The sequence below is a fragment of the Meleagris gallopavo genome, chromosome 7 (genome assembly GCF_000146605.3).
Source record: "Meleagris gallopavo isolate NT-WF06-2002-E0010 breed Aviagen turkey brand Nicholas breeding stock chromosome 7, Turkey_5.1, whole genome shotgun sequence".
Taxonomy (NCBI): Eukaryota; Metazoa; Chordata; class Aves; order Galliformes; family Phasianidae; genus Meleagris; species Meleagris gallopavo.
Window position 1 is genome coordinate 20237646 of NC_015017.2, and position 15169 is coordinate 20252814.

General features: G+C 33.8%; 1 protein-coding gene across 1 annotated transcript; it reads left to right on the top strand.

Annotated features, from left to right (window-relative positions):
- Nucleotides 1-945: 945 nt before the first annotated feature.
- Nucleotides 946-13020, top strand: LOC104911709 (sodium channel protein type 2 subunit alpha-like). The gene is made up of 7 exons (XM_010713684.2): nucleotides 946-972; nucleotides 1516-1797; nucleotides 4787-4840; nucleotides 5900-6037; nucleotides 7715-7819; nucleotides 8907-9177; nucleotides 9762-13020. The coding sequence occupies exons 1-7, from the start codon at nucleotides 946-948 to the stop codon at nucleotides 10952-10954; spliced, it is 2070 nt and encodes a 689-aa protein (XP_010711986.2). The 3' UTR covers nucleotides 10955-13020.
- Nucleotides 13021-15169: the final 2149 nt, after the last annotated feature.

Here is a 15169-nt window from a genome sequence, read left to right on the forward strand (position 1 = left end):
AAAAAGGTGAAGAAACTGACAAAAGTGAGAAAAAGGTAGCTGAAACCTCCCTGTGGCTCTCCATGTACCAGTCTGGGAAAAAATCCCACAACACATGCTGTATTATTAATGGAAGGTTCTCTGAACAAACACCTGAAATACAGATAGAGCTGGAAATAGAGAAATAGAGAAGGGGGGAGTTGAAAAACCATTTTCTCAACAAGTGTCCTTTACTTCATACAAATATATCTGCTGCCATCTTACCCCTCTTCCTCCACAGCTAAATCCTTCCTGTTGAGGAAATTATTATTTTCAAATTCTGTCAATCTGACGAAAAAGACTATTGCCAGTTGTCTGCTGTAAACACAGACTATACTATTTCCTGGTGAAACAGATACGTAAAAAATTTACAATGCAATGTTATTAAGAAATCTCTCCGTAGTCTTCACCTAAAAATACTGAATGCTATAATATCGTTTTAGTTTATTTATTTATTTTAGTTTAGTTTAATTTAGTTTAGTTCAGTTATTTTGAGTCTTAAGTCTCAAAATAGTGTGGTTTCTGTCTGGATAGAGGCTGATGATACCCTAAGTGGCCTCACTAGCCAGCATAGTGGACTGTGTCTTGTGACACATCACCATTAGGTTTTGCACAATTTGCATTACAAATATATTGTATGTAAGCTCCTATCTAATAAATGGGATCTTAGACATTTTCAGTCAAGTTACAGATTTGAAAAATACTATTATTTTGAAAACTGTACATAGTTATTCACTATACATAAAGCTACTGCAGTTTTATACATAAATATGGTTTAGTAAAAAGAAATTACTTGTATATCATTTTTGTTCAATCACAATAAATAAATAATTAAATTACATTTTTGTCAAGGGATTTAATCTGATTTTTTCTGTCACTTATTCACATCTATTAGCACAATTGTATTAAGTGCTCCAATTGAAAAAAATGTGGATGTGTGGAAGAGCAACTACAGTGAGACAGGCAATTTAAAACTAAGATTTATAACAGATGCTGTTATTAAATTAAAGGTACTTAATTATGTTACTTTATAAGCACATGCTAAAATACATTGGTTCCAATTTATACATATGTTCTGTGAATAAAATAATTTGTAATGATTTCAAATGCAGACATTTTTATTCAGTCTTTCACATCATCATTCGTCATCTTATTCTGTTTTATTTCTTATTTATACATTTTGATTTATATTGCTGGAATTTAACATTTCTTTCTTTTTCTCTTAGAGCACACAAATTCTAAGAATCCATCTTGCTACTAACAGGTTTTCTTTTGTTTTCACTTTTTTTTTCATTGTCTTTGTTTTCATATCATTTTTGTTTTTTGCTTTTGTAATCTCAGTGGTGATTTTTATTGAACCTTAAATAATGCTTCTCCCTTTACTTTTACATTGTTACATTTTAACTATCCATTCCATATTAAAGCAGCTCTATCATTTTAAAAGTATTTTAATTTTTCTGTTCAAAAACTGACTGTGTTCTCTAATTTCTCTAATAGGTGGTTGTAAACGCCCTTGTAGGAGCAATTCCATCTATCATGAATGTATTGCTGGTTTGTCTTATATTCTGGCTCATCTTCAGCATCATGGGAGTAAATCTGTTTGCTGGAAAATTCTATCACTGTGTCAACACCACAACAGGCGAGATGTTTGATGTCAGTGATGTCAACAATTATACTCAGTGTGAAGAACTCATAAAAAACAATCAAAGTGCCCGCTGGAAAAATGTGAAAGTAAACTTTGATAATGTAGGAGCTGGGTATCTTGCTCTGCTTCAAGTAGTAAGTAAATTCATATTTTTTTCTTTTTGCTCGCTTTAAAGAAGTCTCAGATAAATGGGCAACATAAGTCTGCTAAGCAGTGAAATAATGTCTTTATGGCAATGATGTATGGCTTACACAACAGAAACTTGTAAAAGCCTCTATTGCACTTTTTGCAATTTTTGGATGAATAGTAGTAGAGTAACTTTTCAGAGACAACAGAGCCAGACAATACAGCCTCATAATGATGATAAAAATGTCTTTTTAAGTGGAATGATGTACAAGAATCTGTACAAGTGCTGCACAATATAAACTTCAGAAATGGATTTAATTTCTTGTTCCAATAAAAAAGTCTCAGAGGTCCCTCTAATTATTAAAAAGGTCTCTCTGCTCCTTTACAAACTTAGTTATCTTCTAAGACAGGAAGGCAAAGAGCAGTTTAAAAGGCTGAGCGTCTGATCTGATGTGAGCAATTATTGCCAAGGCCTCCCATATAATCTGTTCCTGGATATCATTACAAATCAACAGCAACATCTTTGATATTTAAAATCCATTAATCTCAGCACATTTGGGCACTAGGAAATTATTTTTCCTGTCAACAGCCAGGTCAAGGTAGAGTGCATTTTTCTTTATGTCTATGCTCATCTAAGTAACCAGTTTGTCATTAGCTATAACAGTAAGAATATAACGACCCAGAAGATCTCCAGTGAAGGTTTAAGAGGGGATTGATTTTTCAGACCTTGAAATGGGTTAGGGAAAGGAATCATAAGTAATACAATATCTGACATTGGGGTACCCAACGTTTCGTGTAGCGTGGAGACAATTCTTCCTGTAGTACAGTGCTTGTACAAGGGTCTGAGTTTGGATAGTTACTGACAAAGAGATCTTGACTATTAAGATCATTTCATAACATTTTCTCTTGGTACTCATGGACAAACAGCATTTGCTCCTGAAATACATACATTTCATTAAGAAGTGCATGAAACTATGAAGACATTAAATTGTGGTAAAATAGGAAAATGTAAAATACTTTTATTACAAAAATTATATTCATGATTCATAAACTTCTTATTCTGTTAATGCTTTTTATGAAGCTATTATAATAAACTAAATATATATTGTGCTACATATAGTGTACTAGTAGATGTTTTTGTATAGTATGCCATATTTATTCTATAAATTATCATAACTAATACAAAGTCTGCAAATTGTATTGCCCCTTCGAGTCCTTTTCCTACGCTCTCTGGTACAGAGCTGTTTTTGTACTAGCTGATATCTGACCCCAAACACAAGCAAGCAAGTAAGCAAGCAATTATGCTTAAATGATTGAGCTTTGGTGAATCACTTGTCTGCAATTTGACATACAGCTTTAGTGTATGAAGAGATGTCAGAAATATCGTGGGATTTTTACCGCTCTGGTATCCCAAGTTTTCCGAGGAAGATGTGCTTGTCTCTTCTATTCAGAGTCGGTCAGTATCCCTTGGGAATCAAGATGACCTTGATTCCCAGTTTAACTACCTTGCTTGAAGAATTTTGTTTCTGAAGAGAATGTGACTCTTAAGTTATGAGGTGTAGTACTGAATGATAACACAAACTCTGTAACTTCAGATGTCACTGCCACTCTTGTACTAGGGATTGAAGTGAACCATTATCACCAATACTATCCTCTGAAAAAGTGTAAGATATACTTCTAAGTCTCTTGAAGCTGCATCTGAACATTATCTGTATCAACCATCCAGTCAGTATTAGTCTTTAATTACTATATTACTACTATGGAGCTTTCATTCTTCTTTACTTCTTTTTGTTCAGATTTTTCATTATTTTCCTTTTTAAATATACTCTTTTTTTTTCCCCTTTTCTGCTGAAATTAAGAGATCTTTGGGCATGTATCATGTATCACGTCACTTCTTCAGCTGAATGTCTCCACTTAGCATTCCCGCTACCCTTCCCCTGTAGTTATAGCTGTTATCAAACTCTGATACTTTTCTAACAGTATGCAAAGTACACCAAAAGGTGTCAGTTGTCAACTGAGGCAGAACGATCTATGATGCTTGGCTCCAAGCATACCTTCCTAGTAAATATGTACTACATTGCAAGATTCATCGGATCTGAACACTCCCAGAGTGCAAATCTTCTGCTGTGGAAACTGGCAGTTGTACTGAAGTATGAAAGCTCAGTTTTAGCAGACACAGATGCAAATGCACTCTTTGGAATGGTTCCTCAGAAGATATGCTCTTTACCTGCTCATTTCAGACTTTTTATCTCTTTTGTGGAAACCATGCCTGACAGGCAGGCATTCACACTTTTAGCTACCATCTCTTTGGTGTTCTTCAGCAAGCAGACATTCAATCTCCATGAAAATACCTCCTTAAAGCAATGAGGACAAATCTTTTTTACTACCTAGATAAAGTTTCTACTTGAAATCAGTCCAAGTTTTTATAAATTTAACCACAGCTCTTTCACAGTTCCTCAGGTCTCCTGTAAATCATACACCTCAAGAACCAACACATATTTTAATTATAGAGTCTATTCCTTTTACTTATGTGGGATTAAAACATTTCTAAAAATATCACGGAATTGTGAACATGGGCAAAACATTCAGATGCATGTTAATATCTGCCCAGAAGCTACGTTGCAGACTCCATCAGTTCATGCTGTAAGCTTGGTAAAATGGCTGTCAGCACAAGCAATTGTAGAGCGTGCCTAAATATCTACAGTATTGATGTCTAAGTCTACCACTGGTCATCTGCAAGGTAAAAACCTGTGTCTGCACACACTCTGTGCCCATGCTGAGATGTCTGTAGCCCAGAGTTAATATTTTTGAAATATCTAAAAATAATTTATCAAAAAATCAGTAATACTCTAAAATCTTTTAATATTCCTGTTTGTTCAATATGGTTTATAATGTTTTGTGTGATTTCATTAAAAGTAAGTCTGCAAATTCTGAAACCTAGTTATTTTTCACACTGAATTTTAGAGAGTAGATAAAACAACTGTATTTTACTTCTAGGCTACTTTCAAGGGATGGATGGACATTATGTATGCTGCAGTTGATTCAAGAGATGTAAGTGTAAGCCTTTCAAAAATCATCTATTGGTTATATTCTGATGTATTTTATTTAGTACAGAGTTAAAAATTACACATATAGTTACATAAAGAATTATTAACATTTTTTTCCAGGTATCTTAAGGCTTGAAAGGAATTTTCGTATAACTTCAGGAATCTTAGAAATAGTAGTAGAAAAAAATTAATTCCACTTCTTCCTAGTCAAATAATATGAATTAAATTCATTTAACTTGATCTTTTTTGGAAAATGTAATGTAAATGAAAAGAAACAGGCAAGATGGCATTTTAATAACTTCCTCCAACTACCATGATTATATAACGTAACACTATGTAATATAGTTCTTATAGATTAAATTTATTTATGTATCTTTCATTAAAACTTAAAGCCATGCATTTCATTGTTTATTTAGGCTGACCACTTTTGTTATCCAGCTATTAAGTGCAATTAGGTTTTAAGGTTGAAGATCATAGGAATTAAAATTTTATTTTGGCTAGAAAACTTCAACTGTGTTTACCTAGTACAAGAAAGTGCAACACAGATACCTGAACTAATTCTACACAGCTTAGGTTATAGTCACACTAGTGATAATCAGTCATCAAACAGTTATATTCATCTGTCAGAATATATATCCTATTTAATTAACTTCAGCTTCTCTATGCTCAGCTTGCTGTGCAGATGAAATGCAGGCATTGTCAGAAATGTGAAACCTGGAAGAACCAAGACCGTAGCAAAATCTTCCTTAGAAATTTGGCGCAATTTAATAAAATTCACAAAAAAGACAGTCACTGGAAGTTATAGAAAGCATGACTTGTGCCGGGAGCTTTGTTTGTATGTACATACATAAACACATATCTATGTGCATTTACATTAAAGTTCCATAGGAATAATCATTGTCAGCTTCCAATTCTCCAAATACAGATGGGAAAGGATACATAGTCTTTTTAATAATTTTTAATAATTGAGTGCTGAAATAACATATACCTATTTATAATCTATATACATTTTTTTTTTACATTTACTATTCTTTTGGTTAATAAAATTTATAACATTTTGTAGGTAGAAGATCAACCTAAGTATGAGGACAACCTGTACATGTATCTTTATTTTGTCATCTTTATCATATTTGGATCATTCTTTACATTGAACCTTTTCATTGGTGTCATTATAGACAACTTCAACCAACAAAAAAAGAAGATAAGTATTTAAAATGTTTCTATATTGCTATAAATCATTAATTATAAAGAATTAACAATTTATTTTTATAAGGAAAAAAAGTTATTTTGCTTCTTTGGATAAAAAATTCTTTTTTAACACAATCTCTGTGATGTGATGATGACATTTGTATTTCAGCATTTTGAAAGACAAATTGTTAGTCTGTTGATGGTAATTTACAAATTGTGTAAGAGCTAAAGTGAAGATTTAAGAAAGGAATTTGTGTTATTCTTTTGATAAGACTAGCAGTATTTGCCATAGAAGAATTTCCTTTCTAATTAAAGAATTAGTTTTATAAACTCTTATACAATATGACAATGTGTTGATAGAATAGATACTAGTTCTGCAAACTGATTAAACAGTGGCTTAAAAATCCAATAGATCTCATGAATAATAGGCTTAAAGATACAAGTAAACATATAGTATGAAAGAATTCTGTTATTCTAACACCTGAGCTCTGAAAAATGAGATGAGCTTCTTAGACATAAAGAGATTAATTTATAATACTAGAAATAATGAAGTATACGTATAGAAGGAAGGATATTTTTCCACATACATTTGACATTCAAGTATATTTAAAATATTTAAAATATTTAAAATATTTATTATGCATACAATTTTATTTATGGTAATCTTAAAAATATAAAATTACAATTGTATATAAATATTTTGAAGTCTCATTATTCCTGGCCTTCAATTTCTGAACAGCACTATCACATGAGATTACGTGTAAACCTTTATGTGCTGTGAAAAAGCAACTTTATCTGATTTGGTTTTATTTGATTACTAAATAAAAAGAAGCAGTACAAAATAGAACCTATGGTAAAACTCAGTTGTGAATGATAGAATTTTTTTTGTGTGAAAATATTTTTCAATTTCTTAGAAGTTGGATTTAATGATCCGTATGTGTCCCTTCCAACTCAGCATATTCTATGATTCTGAAAGAACCATAAGGGCATTTGGGGCTACATTTATCAATAAGAATGGGCTTTTAGCTTCAATATCAACTTTAGTCAACAGTGACTTTCACACTGTTTCCATCTGAGTTAGTTCAGATTCATTAATAAGTACAATTTACTTTACACTGGAATTCAGTTACACTGATGCTGCACATCTGGCAGCATTAGCATTTGCAAACACAGTCTAATTTGAACTAGACAATTTCCAGCAGTTTTAAAATTATTAATTTACTATGGCATGACTTGGGTTACTTTTCTGAAGTTCCCATCAACGGTGCTTTTGCCCTCAGTTTAGACTCAAATAGTCTTTTCCTTCACATATTAAACTTCAAACTTTCCCCACTTTTAGACCTGTCCAACCTGTCAATCTAGAATTTAGGACATGTCAGGCACCAGAGAGGCTTCTGTGCACTAAAATCCTAATTAACAAGTTCTTTAACAGCATTGTTATAATAAGAACCATTTTAGCCATGTCAGCAAAAGTGAACATAAGGACACTGGAAAAAGTCAACTGTCAGCATCGGAAGACACTAGGAAGGGTTTTTGCATGTGCGTGTGCTCTCAATGTGAAAAATAAATACAAAAAAAAAATCACTTTTGTTAGATAAAATAAATATAAATGTAATATCAAATGGCAGACATGAATATTGTAGTTAAATGCTGAACACGTTAGTAATTAGTTTTGGTATTATTTTTTTACTTTGGAGGTCAGGATATATTTATGACAGAAGAACAGAAGAAATATTACAATGCAATGAAAAAACTGGGATCCAAAAAACCACAGAAACCTATTCCAAGGCCAGTGGTAAGAACAATTTGACTTTAACAGCACTAGTATTAAATATACATTTGGGAATATGATTTTACCCAACAAGAGAAAGTTATATGTCTGGAAGGAAAATATTTATTTTGTTTTTCTTACAAGGTATAATTTCTCTTTTTTTCAATTGAGTGAATAGATCTTTCATGTTTATTTTAAAAACACAGACTCTGATATATGAAGTGTTGGATTTAATAAGGTTAGTGTGATAAATTTCATAATTCCCTGACTGAGCCCTAGAAAAATAGGGTTAATTGGCTCATTTACTGGTCCTTGTTCACATTGGACAAACTTAGTGTCTTCTGGAGAATTTGTAGGAAGAGGGGAAGTACTGCCTATTGTTGTTGCAGACAGAAGGGGGTACTGGTCATTTCATGTGAAAGAGAAGAGTAATCTCACGGAATAAAAGAATGCCCTGGGGAGTACAGGATAAACTAGAATATGTCCACCTCTAAGATAAGAAAGCACTCTGTTATTTCCTGAAATTCTACAGAATTTGGAAAGGAAAACACTTGTTGCACTTTGTTCGCTGGGTGATGAACTCTCTAAGGAGAAGCATATAGCCATAAATAATTAGCTAAGTAATAAAGGAAAACCAGGATATTGCAGTCATGGAGTGTTTGAGACACGCAACTTCAGCTGTCCAGCAACCTCACCAAGCACAGCTAATCTAACAAAGAGAGAATCTCCAGGGGTTAGTATCCTAAAGCCAAAAAGAAAATGAGTTTCTATTTGGTGGGCACTTATCCGGTATCAAGTCATGCCACCTTCTTTTATACTAATATTATCAATTTCGGTACTATCATTTCACAATTAATACCAATCAGAAATTGGTATTATCATTTCAGTGCTTCTCTTTCTATTCCATCAGTCAACAGTGGTACATTTCTTCATCTACTATATAAGGCCTACACAAAATCCAACAAGGACTAGGTGTAAAATTTAACAGATTTATTATGAATGGGTCTTGCCCTGCACTCCCAAGATCTTGCAGGAGCTTGGTTTCCTATTTGACATTTCTGAAAGCAAATATTTTCAGAGTATAAGGAGTATTCTGTCTTTGTTTTTGCAGAACAAATTCCAAGGCATGGTCTTTGATTTTGTCACCAAACAAGTATTTGACATCAGTATCATGATACTTATCTGCCTTAATATGGTCACGATGATGGTAGAAACAGATGACCAGAGTAAGGAAATGGAAACAATTTTGTCCCGGATTAACCTTGTGTTCATTATCCTTTTCACTGGAGAATTTGTCCTCAAATTGATTTCACTTCGCCATTACTACTTCACTATAGGCTGGAATATTTTTGATTTCGTGGTTGTGATTCTCTCCATAGTAGGTAAGAGCGATTCCCTTTCAAGAAAGAACTAGTGGACAGAAAAGAGAGCAGCTGTTTCAAGAATATTAATTTTTCTGTTTTCTGTACAATTTGATTGATCTCTATAGCATAAAACATGTTAAAAGTTGAAATTTCCTGCATACAATGCAGATCCTTAGTTGCATAAGTTAAGCCAATATATTCTTTCATAAAAGAAAGCAGTAGGCTTATCATCAAGAACTAATCATATCTACGAGAAACTTCTCTTTCTGGCCTTTTTAGAACAAACTAGAACTCAGATGCTAAACTACCCTGTCATAAAATAACTTATTTCTTTTACTTGTTTCCCTTCTTAGGTATCATATCAATATAAGGAAAACACAGTACTATTATAATTTTTTTAAATAAGAAGTAAAAAACTTGTATGATGTTCTGCAATAACTAACTTTTCTAGGAATTCCGACATCACCTTACATTTCTAAAAATAAAAAAGCAGTGGCTTCCTATATTGATTGTTTTCAAGACAGCAAGAAATAAATATTTCCTTAATTAATGAATGAATAAATTAAAATGTTATTTTGTGCACTCTTTTTTTTCTTCTCTAGGTATGTTCTTAGCTGAGATGATTGAGAAATATTTTGTGTCCCCCACTTTGTTCCGAGTCATCCGACTTGCCAGAATAGGTCGCATCCTGCGTCTCATTAAAGGCGCAAAGGGAATCCGCACTCTGCTTTTTGCTCTGATGATGTCTCTTCCTGCTTTGTTCAACATTGGCCTGCTGCTCTTCTTGGTCATGTTTATCTATGCGATATTTGGCATGTCCAACTTTGCCTACGTCAAGAGGGAAGTTGGAATTGATGACATGTTCAACTTTGAAACATTTGGCAACAGCATGATCTGCCTATTTCAAATTACCACATCTGCTGGCTGGGATGGCTTGTTAGCCCCAATTCTTAACAGTGGGGAGCCAGACTGTGACCCTCATAAAGATCACCCAGGGAGCTCTGTTAAAGGTGACTGTGGCAACCCTTCAGTTGGGATTTTCTTCTTTGTCAGCTACATCATCATATCCTTTCTGGTGGTGGTGAACATGTACATTGCTGTCATTCTGGAGAACTTCAGTGTTGCAACTGAAGAAAGTGCTGAGCCCTTGAGCGAGGATGACTTTGAGATGTTCTATGAAGTCTGGGAGAAGTTTGATCCAGATGCAACGCAATTCATAGAATACAGTAAACTATCAGATTTTGCAGCTTCGTTAGATCCTCCTCTTCTCATAGCAAAACCAAATAAGGTCCAGCTGATTGCAATGGATCTGCCCATGGTAAGCGGTGACAGAATTCACTGCCTCGACATCTTGTTTGCTTTCACAAAGCGTGTGTTAGGGGAAAGTGGGGAGATGGATGCCCTCAGAATACAGATGGAAGACCGATTTATGGCAGCCAATCCTTCCAAAGTCTCCTATGAACCAATCACAACCACATTAAAACGGAAACAGGAAGAGGTATCTGCTCTCATTATTCAACGTGCTTATAGGCGTTACCTTTTAAAGCTAAAGGTTAAAAAAGTATCTAGTATATATAACAAAAATAAAAACAAAGAAGGAGATGGACTTGTTATAAAAGAGACAATTATTGATAAACTAAATGGGAACTCCACACCAGAGAAAACAGATGAGAGTTCTTCTACAATTTCCCCACCATCGTATGACAGTGTAACAAAGCCAGATAAAAAAAAATATAAGAAAGACAAAGCAGAAAAGAACTACAAAGGTAAAGATGTCAGGGAAAAAAAAAAGTAAAAATGTAAGAATTCTGCTTGTGGGACAGCTTGTTTACAGTCTTTGAGAATGAAGCGTCAACTGGACTCCTGCAGGAGGTTTATGCCAAACTGACAGTTTTTACATATGTGTGTGTGTGCGCGCGTGTGTGCATATATATACATTATATATATATTTAAGGTCAGTGCCTATAACAAAACAGTAAACCTTCATCATCAAACTGTGACTCTGTGAACCAGAGTAACAAACCTGACAAGAGGTTACTGTTTTCACTACAGCTGACACTGCTAAGAATGAGGGATAAAGTGGCTCCACAGAGAACAGGGAGCTTGAAATACGTGCAAAGCTATAGTTTTTTGTTTCACATATTGCAAAACATGTAGAACAGTACTTCTATTCACTATTTGTAATTCAATGGCTACATCTGTCATATTTTTACAAAACTTGTATTAGTGTATCATTTTTTAATTCACAGGTTGTTTACTATTATATGTGACTATTTTTGTAAATGGGTTTTATGTTGGGGAAAGAGGTATGAGGACCAAGTGTTCTACTCTCAGATTCTCTGTAACATACAGATGCAAGTGATTTGCATAGGCATGTTACAATTACCAGTCATGCCCAAATAAAAATATGACATTGCACAAAGCTAAAGATTTTAAGAACTTCCATGTTTTAGGGTTGTTTTTAATTTGAGGCATCCTGACTACGTGTATGGATGCATCTAGACTATGTACATCCAGATTAATGTGCCTAGAAAGTCACCTCTAATTTAGAGGAATTTGCAATGACTTATTTTTATGCAAATCATTAAGCATGAACAAGTTACTGTGTGAAAATATTCACAGCTAGAAAAAATATTGTATGGTTTCTACACTAGAAAAAATAGCTTCACCAAAATACAGTTGGGAGTTTTTTTTCTTTTTTTTAAACAGTTTTTAAGCTTTTTTCCTGGATTATTATTTAGTTACTGTGTTCTCTCATTAAGACCAACATCCAACAAATATCTTTTGCTATGTAAATACTAACGGCATATTGCCATGCACATTTGAGCATAGAACTAAATGGCTTTGCCACACTGAATTGCATCAGATATGTACCACAGTGTGGGTAATTTGCAAAAGCTCAACAGAACATTTTGTATTCTGTGTCATTATAGATAGTTTGGAGAGCATCACTGATGCATGTCAATGCTTTTGCTGCTGTATCTTACTCCTTCCACTGCCTCCAATGTAGGAAGCCATATGTCAGTGGTGAGTTGAATAAAGTTGTCCAACCAGACCTCATTCTTTCAAATCATTAAGCAATAGTTTGCAGCTATTGATGAGCTTTTTTAGTTTTGCATTTTAAATTTGAAGTCGCTACTATATTGTGTAGAATCAGACTGTACAGGCCATACTTCAAACTGTTTAACCTGTTGAAAAATGTGGTTAGCATATATAAATACTGTAAAGAAATACCATTTGGCAACAGTTTTGTATATAAGAAGAGTGTCTTCAAGTTTAGATCACTGTTTCTTATATTTCTTTCCTCATTCACTCAGTTTACTTTCTAACCACAGTAATTTCAAACTGAAATCATACCATAAGAAGCATTTGTAGACTATCATGTTTTAATATTATATTTACATATATTTCAATGTGAAGTAAATAGTGTGAATCTGGAACCCAGCTTATCGTTTCCAAATAGTTTATCTGGTAAGTGGACATAGCAAGGAAAGTACTAGGGAAATGTGTGAACTACCAGTGCTGATCACATCAGAAGTTCCAAGATAGTCTCATTGTTCATGAAATCCTTGCTATTTCACAGTATCTGTTTACATAGACTATTCTTATTCTTTTTGAATCACAGTGCACTAGACCTCTACAATAGGACCCACAATATTTCTCAAGAATAAAATGGCACATTTGTATAATCAAAGACAGCAGGACACTTTGCATTTCATACACAAGCTAACATTAAATGTATGATATTTCTTTTACTGATGCTTTTGACTTGTAACGTGTTGGTGAAATGCATGCAGGAAATTGTTATCATCATAAACAACATAAAAATATAACAAATGAGCCAAAAAATAAAGATTTCATTTTTTATTGTATTTGTCTCTGTTCTTTTGTTGAATAATAACAAAAGATAAAAGCTGTCAATGTAACTAATAGTAATACGTTCCTTATCACTAGACCTAAATATCTTATTTTTCAAATACTAACTTTTTTCACCTAAAGCAATTTAGGGAAAAAAAACAGAAATTTAACTACACCCCATTATGTCTACTGCTTTGCCACTGACATGTTGCTTGAGGATAACACAGGACATCTACACATCCTGCCAAGAGCCTTTCGGTCAAGCCTCAAGAACTCTTCGCAACAATGAAGGCACTGCTCAGTATCTGAGGTATTGCTTCAATAAGCCATACTGCTGTTACCAAAGTTGCCTACTGTTTTTGAGGTATAGATACGTACACGTGCTTTCCACCAAAGCTCTTTTGTGAGTCTCACGTAACGTTTAGCCAAAGAGCTCAACTGAAACAGGTAAAAGTTGTTCTAATTGTGCAGTGATTCCTTTTATTCCAATAATTCTAAAAAGTAATAAATACCATAATCACATGGTCACACAAGAAGACAGCATAAAAAAGATCACATTAAAAAATGTTAATAGCAATTATGTAGGATATTAAACAGTAACATTGGAATGAAATTGTTGTTTTGATGTTTTTCAAGGGCAAAACAGTATAGTATATGAAAAACAATATTATGAATTTGAAATTAAAAATTATTAGTAAGAATATTCATAAACTTAGTCTCTTACAGAACTCTGCAAGACTGCTTGCTCTGCTTCATTACTACACAATTTATGCAGGAGACCACTGACAGTGCTTTCAGCCAGCAGCAATGGCTTACAGTCTTGCTTTAACCTGGACTGGAAGACAGCTTGCTTTGCGGGCAGGTATGTCCTCCTAATTACCCTGCACTTCTTCTGTGACCTCTTCCTGTCCATTCTTTCTTTTTCCACAGAAATCAATAGACGGTTTGTATACTTTATATCTCACATCACACACACCTATGCTTTCATAGCATTTGAATAGAAAAAATACTCAAAAGAACCACCAACATGCTATTAGGCCAAACAGTAGCAAAGGTCATTCCAATCAAATATGGCTTTATATTCCTACCACTTTGAGCTTATGATCTTCTCCACAGTTTCCAGTTAGCAAGTAAGGATTCCTTTTGGCTAACAAAATCCTTGTTGTTTGACTGTACCATCCCTTGTCCACGAACAGCTGAATTTTAAGGTGTACAACTGCAGACATAATGCCTTCCACTATCTATTAAACCTCTTGTCTGTCAAAATGAAAGTATTAGCAATGCTGACAGTAGAGCCTGGTCATTCCTGTAGTGTATGCTGATTACTTTCTCTTTTCTTTAATGAGCTTTTAGATTAAAAAATTTCCATATGGATGCCCAGAAAAGAGACATATCTTTATTCAGTACAATTCAAATTAATTCATAGGACAGCAGAGCTTATTGCTGTTCCCAAGCTAGTGTTCCCAGAAGTCTTAGTGCCTCACACAAGCTAATGCAGCAGTACTAACATGTGCACTGTCATGAAAGAGTAATGAGCTTGCAGAGTTAACTGAAGCTAATTCAGCACAGAAGTATTATCAAAGGATGAAAGCTAAAGGGTGCAGTGGCAGAAGAAGTATTGTGAAACTAACTCATCAATTAATGGAAGCTGTGAATACTCAGTACTTCTTAGTACTCATTATGAGTTGCATACAGTATTGTATTTGCTTAAGATATGTACCTTAACCAATCATTCAGAAGGTAAAGTTACGTTGGGCAGTAATTAAAAAAAAAAATAAAAAAATCAATAAAGCCCTTGCTCAGAGGGCTTATCTCCAGTGTGGTATGTTGGGCCATTATTATCACTATATGAATCATTAGAATTGTGTGAATATAATTCAACTGAAGTCCTTGGTTCTCTTTAAAGTACCATTTGTAGCAACTATTATGTTTATCTCTTTAGTTCTTCTAGAAAGATACCTTTGAAAAACTATCAGGAAATACAAGGAGGAAGAAAAATCACTTAATTAACAGGAAAAATCCATAATTAAAATGTTTTCATTGTTTGCTATTTGCTGCTTTGTTGAAGAATGTTTTGTTACCCATTTAGAAAGCAGAAATAACACCATGTGACCAAGGCAAAAAAGTCACAGAAATAATTTATTATAAACAG